The 5,980-nt window shown below is 37.0% G+C and overlaps 1 protein-coding gene across 1 annotated transcript; it reads left to right on the plus strand.

Moving 5' to 3' along the window:
* The first annotated feature begins 462 nt into the window (after positions 1–462).
* Positions 463–5,650, plus strand: LOC114573949 (lamin-A-like). Its single transcript, XM_028606196.1, has 6 exons — positions 463–542; positions 808–902; positions 4,044–4,127; positions 4,845–4,976; positions 5,170–5,277; positions 5,473–5,650. The coding sequence occupies exons 1-6, from the start codon at positions 539–541 to the stop codon at positions 5,623–5,625; spliced, it is 576 nt and encodes a 191-aa protein (XP_028461997.1). The 5' UTR covers positions 463–538; the 3' UTR covers positions 5,626–5,650.
* The last annotated feature ends 330 nt before the right edge of the window (positions 5,651–5,980 follow it).

Consider the following 5,980-nt stretch of genomic DNA (forward strand, 5'->3'; position numbering starts at 1 on the left):
TCGTCCAATCAGATGCGGTTTTAATTTTTTTTTTGGGCGACAATACAGATTAACGCCGCCTGCTGTTATGGAGACGTATTACATGCTCAAGTCGGCGCTTTTTTGGAACTCGGGAGCCAACTGATCAGCCGTCGGGTTAGTGTGTCAGCAGCTCACTGATGTTTGTCTAACCCTAACTATGTGAATTTGCTGCCTAAACTAGTTTCATTTCATGTTTACTATGTGTTTAAAACTGTGGCTGTTATGTTAAATGGAACAGTCACATGACTACAGTTACATTATCAAACCGCCACTATGCGGCAGTAAATAGAACAGTCGTATATGCTGTTTTGCGAGTCTTTGAAATTGACCTTTAATGTTGTTTAGGTATGAGGATGTAATGGTTTTTTGTGTTTTTATTATTTCAGATGATTTCTTTGAGGTCCAATCCAGTTCTTCTGTCCCCATCAACACTGGCTTGGCTGTTAGTTTGGCTGTTTTTGTCATCTTGTTTATTCTGTTACTTCTCTTTTCTGTGTGGAAATGGAGACAAAACAAAATGAGTAAGTCACAAATTAATTGCAGTGTTTTGTACATGTCAAATGATTCTGATATTTAGTGGAAATAGTGATCTTGTTTAATGTTATTTGACTGAAATTTCAGTGTTTTAAAGGTAATGTAGTTACTCAACGTGGTTTTTCTATTTTTTCTGACAATCAGTCAAATTTGGGTGTTTTATACCTAATTTTAGTCTCAAATGTCTCATATACTGTGATTTCCAAAAAATAAAGTATATGTATTTTAACACTACTACCTTTTTTTACACAGACACAAAGATAAGCCACAGGGATGGAACTGATCCGTCTGTCACTGCAGAAGAAGCCGAGGCTTTGACAGGAAAAAAGGGAAAGGAGATCAAACTTGTAAGTAAAGAAACAGGAAGGACTTTCAGGAAGAGAATAAAACTAAAGCAGGTAAAGTAAAGTTTGATCTGAGCTAGAAAGATAGAAAATAGTTGCATCAATGGTTGAAACAGGATCTGTGTTTCCAAAGAAAGTAAGAAGAGTACAAAAGCTGCTAAAACAACTAACTTTAACTAGCTTACTTTAATCGATGTTGGGATGTTCAGAGGTTCAAGAGAAATGAGATCGAAGAAGCCCAGTTCAGACAGACAGTCAAATGAGGATGAGAGCAAACATCAGAAGAGATTAGAATAACAGAAGAGAGAGATTAACCAGAAATACAGGGGCAACATCTGATAAGAAATATGTGGTCAACAGAAGAATTTGAAATTCTCAAAAGTTTTTATTTTGACAGTGACTAACTTTTGTTGTCCATAAGTCTTGAAATAGAGGGGGTTAACACTGTGGGAGGCTGAAACCAGTCTCAACTACTGCAGACGTATAGAGTATTTTTCAAAGTGAAACTAAAAATTCACCTTTCAAATATTTCTCATAGATACTTATGTTAAATTAAAAGTGAATTTACTCAATTGCAGTTATGTTCAAATGTTGCAAAACAAGACTTGAGTTATGATTATTTTTACATGTTTCATTGTGTGGTATCTTCACTAATATGCCCTGATAAAATCATTTACATCTTCACTTCAATAATAAAATACACTGATTATATACTCTTTATGCCATACATAGTGTAGACATGTTCAAACTTAAAGTAGTGTGTGCAGGTCACTTACAAAAATCATTCCAAGACCAGATCCACAGGGATTTGACCAAGTCCAGAATCAGACCAAATTGATTCACGTAAATTTACACATCAAAACCAAACCAATATTACACGTTTCTTTTTATATTTCCTGTTAATGAATTTACAGCAGTGCTCAAGAGCAAAAGCAAGAACTCAAGAGCAGGAAGGAAGAGATCAAAACGCTTAATAGAGAAGTACACACACACACACACACACACACACACACACAGTAGGCACAGTTAAACACAATCACTGTAAGTGGTGCAGAAGCAAAAAATTTACATTTTAATACATGTTTCATAACAAACATGAGATGTATGGTCCTTACAATCGAACAGTTACTACAATATGTCATATATAACTATCAGTTCAGTCAGTGGTTAAAACCAGTTAAAGTAGTACACTCAGAAAATAAATCAGAGCACTGAGCTGGTGTTTCCAGTATAAATGGGTAGACCGATTAAAGATTTGCTTAAAGTGGACATATTATGCTTTTCACTATTTTCTGTCATATCGAAAATGTTATAACGATGGATTTTGATGTTAAATGTGTCCAAAACTTCAAATAATGGGTAAACATATTTTAGAGAAACCAAATTAAGCTAAAACGATGTCCAAATGTTCTGAACGCTCTGGTTTCAACAATTTTATCTACTCGGCTCAGTGTTACGCTACTCTAAGCTGGCCTTCTATAATTGGTCATCTGCTCCAGGTAGGCAGGACTGGAGTTTTAGATTTAAAAATCTTACATTGTGTGTTAACATTGTAACATGTAGCTACATGCTAACAGAAATAAAATGTGTCGTACTGGCTGCTAGTGTGGTTAAATCCCCCCCCCCCCCCCCCACACACACACACACACACACACACAAACACATTACTACTGAAGCATTTTCTGGTCATACAGTATTTGGTTTAAAAGCGTTTTTTCTGTGATTTTGACTGTAGAAAGTGCTGCTATATTCTATTCGCGTCCACTGCTAACTATAGTAGCTACATGGTTAACGGTAGTAAACAATGTCATCTGTGCTGCCAATGTTGTTAAATTCCGGGTTGCATTACTGCTGAAACATGTCCGATTGGGCAGTGTTTGGTTCAGAAGCATTTATCTGTGATTTTTGACAGTAAAAGTGCTGCTTCGTTCCACTACAATCTAACCTTAGCATACACTATTAAGTAGCTGCATGCTAATGCAAAATAGCTATAATCTTGGCAGCCAAAGCTGATAATTTCTCCCCAAATTCCGGTCGCTCTACTGTCCGGTTCTGTAATATTTGGTTTAGAAGCTTTTATTGGTTTTTCCCTGTACAAAGTCCTGCTATATACTCCGTTGCAGTAGCTCCAGCTTCAGTTAGCTTGTTTTATTAATGTATTTATTAATTTTTCAAATATAAATTAAATATAAATTACTTATACTATTTACACATTAACAATTTTTTTTAAATTTATTTATAAATCAACCACAGCAATTTCTTGGGGGTGCTAAGGGGGTGCTATGGCAATCCTAGGGGTAGCTACAGCACCCCATAGCCCCTCCCTGGTGCCGCCTATGGAGAGTGCCATCTACTGGGCACAATTGGTAATTATCCTGAAATACTGGAATATGTTCAGCTTACTTCCTGTTCATGTGTGGAATAGAACTATGGTTTACACGCTGGTTCAGTGTCTCCTGAAACTTTGGTTATTCTGCAAAAAGAACAAGTTGCTCTAAAGATAATTCTGTTCCCTGTGAGGGCAATAACTATGATTGTTTTCATTGCATATGTTTTGTGTAACAGAAACCGCTCTGACGTGGTTAGGACATTTGCTGTCACAAAGGCACTAGTTAGGAAATTGTTGGCAAGGTAATTTTATTGATGATTATTAGCATATCTTTTCAAGCCAAACATCTCTGGTGTGGTTGTGATGATCAGAAAAGTAATTAAGCTTAGCTATATAATGAAACAGGGTAATGATGTTGAGTGGCGAGTGCTGTTGCATGATTGTGGAACAGTGAAATTTGTGTCTGCCCAGGACTTTTCTAAAACTTCTCACTCCCACCCATACACTGTGCTAAAATGACATATTTAGCTGTCAAAATCCGAAATATTTCCTGGGGGGAGAAATCGTCAGACATCCACTATTTTGGTATTCAGCACCCCTGGTCAAAAATAGGTTCCAGAGCCTAACTGGGCCTTTTTTCGGGAGGAGGGTTTAAAGAGACAGGTGCTGCTACAGAGCGTCTTATACAGAGGGTGAAGTGTTTTTTTTTAACATTAAAGCATGTAAACGAAATTCAAGTTTTATCCTGAAAATGCTATATAATAGTTGCACTTTAATGAAATAAAACATCTCTCTTCTTCTCTCCTCCCTCCCAGTTGAAGAAGCAGCTCCAGGATGAGCAGAAGAAGAAAGAGGAAGCTGAGAAAGCTCTGGAGGAGCTGATGGCCAAAAATATGGAGGTTCATCATTTCACCCAAATAATTTTTTATCTTCTCCATATGACAGTGATTTGTTTCTGTTCAAGCTAACCACGAGAACAAATCTGATACACAAATAACTGAAACTGGACTCAAAGAAGTGAAACAGTAAATCTGTTATTGTCCTGTGAGATAACATATAATACTGATCAGATTTTATTGATGTACAGTAGACCAGAGCAGGATATTATGCACACTAAATAGCACTATGGATAAGAACCTCGGCTCTTGGGTGAAAGTCTTATGTTGTTTGACCGATCCACCACTCCACCCAGCCTCCTTTCATTCTTTCATACTACTCACTACCGTTGTCTCTCTCCATACTACTTAAACTTACAGCACCACGGTCGAGCTGCTGCTCTGCTTGTTAGTCCAAAACAGACGCTAAAGGGTGATTTTTGCATCGTTACTTGAGAGCTACTGAGCAAGCGTCAGTATTTACGGTATTGAGTTGGGAGTGAGAATGGGTTGGACAAAACTGTGTAACTCCTATGTAGGAGATAATATTTCATTATATTTTTTACACAAAACTCACAAATAGAAAGACAACATGTATCTCAGTCAGCAGTTGAACAGTTTTCTGTCAGACTGTCACTTCCTGCAGTAATCTACTGCTGACAGAGAGAAGACTGCATATCTGTTAGCTAGATAATTAGTGTTGGATGACTAATATGTACGTATGTGTTGTCTCTCTTACAGGAACATGCAAGCGGAGTTGAAGTGAGGGAGCATGAAGATTCTGATTACGAGGAGGACAAGACGGGCTCTGTCATTGTTCATGAGGTTGGGCGAAATGGCAACTATATCTATCTCAGAAACACGTTGAGTGAGGTAAGGTTGTTTGTGTGTGTGGAACAATACTTTATAAACCTGTTGTTTACTGCAAAATCAATGTTCTCTTGTTTCCATGTAAATAATGAAATGACATGCAACAATGTATTAACACACTATTTTAACTGTAACATTCACTTGTTGCTCTCTCTTTCTGTCATCCTAACTCTCGTGCCGGATTTTCATCCTGCAGGACCAACAAATGGGAGAATGGAATTTAGAAATGCAGATCAACGACACAGAACCCATCACATACACATTTCCGAAAACATTCAAGCTCAAGGCTGACAAAATCATCACAGTGAGTCTTATTTTATTCCTTACTTTATGTTGTTGCATTTTCATTATTTTATTTTCTTCTTTCTTTCACCTCTGTTGAGTTTCAGTTGAAATAAAAGATATGTATAACAAAAAGATTTAATGATGATATTAAAAATAATGATTGTATTATTGGATATTTCTGCTTGTAAGTCTTTGCATTCTTGCATGTTTGCAGATTGCTGTCCCAGGTTATGGTAGCCTTCAATATCCCACTGATCTTATATGGAGGGAGCTGAAGTCCTGGACCCCCGGAGACAAACTCAAGTTCACCCTCACCAGCAACAAGGGAGAGATCAAATCAACTCAGTTAATAGTCTCTGGAAGATAATAATTAGCCTGCTGTCATACTATGTTTTTACCTTACCTTTCTGTTCCTTTTTACTACAATAATCTCCCATTTAGCTGCTTCGATTAGCAACAGAAAGCACCATGGACAAGAATATCACATTAACACACGTTACACACCAGAAACATCATGACTCAGCTCTTCCTGTAAAAACACAGATTGTAGTGATGCTCTGTCATCATGATATCACATCTCTCTTTAATCTGAAATCAACTAAAGAAGAACGTCATGAATATTAAATCAAACACAATGTTTTTGTTATTGTGTTAAATTCAGCAAGTCATACAAGGTTTTATTTGAAATGTGGTGAACATCTGCATCTTCCTATTTGGACACA

The sequence above is a fragment of the Perca flavescens genome, chromosome 19 (assembly GCF_004354835.1).
Source record: "Perca flavescens isolate YP-PL-M2 chromosome 19, PFLA_1.0, whole genome shotgun sequence".
Lineage (NCBI taxonomy): Eukaryota > Metazoa > Chordata > Actinopteri > Perciformes > Percidae > Perca > Perca flavescens.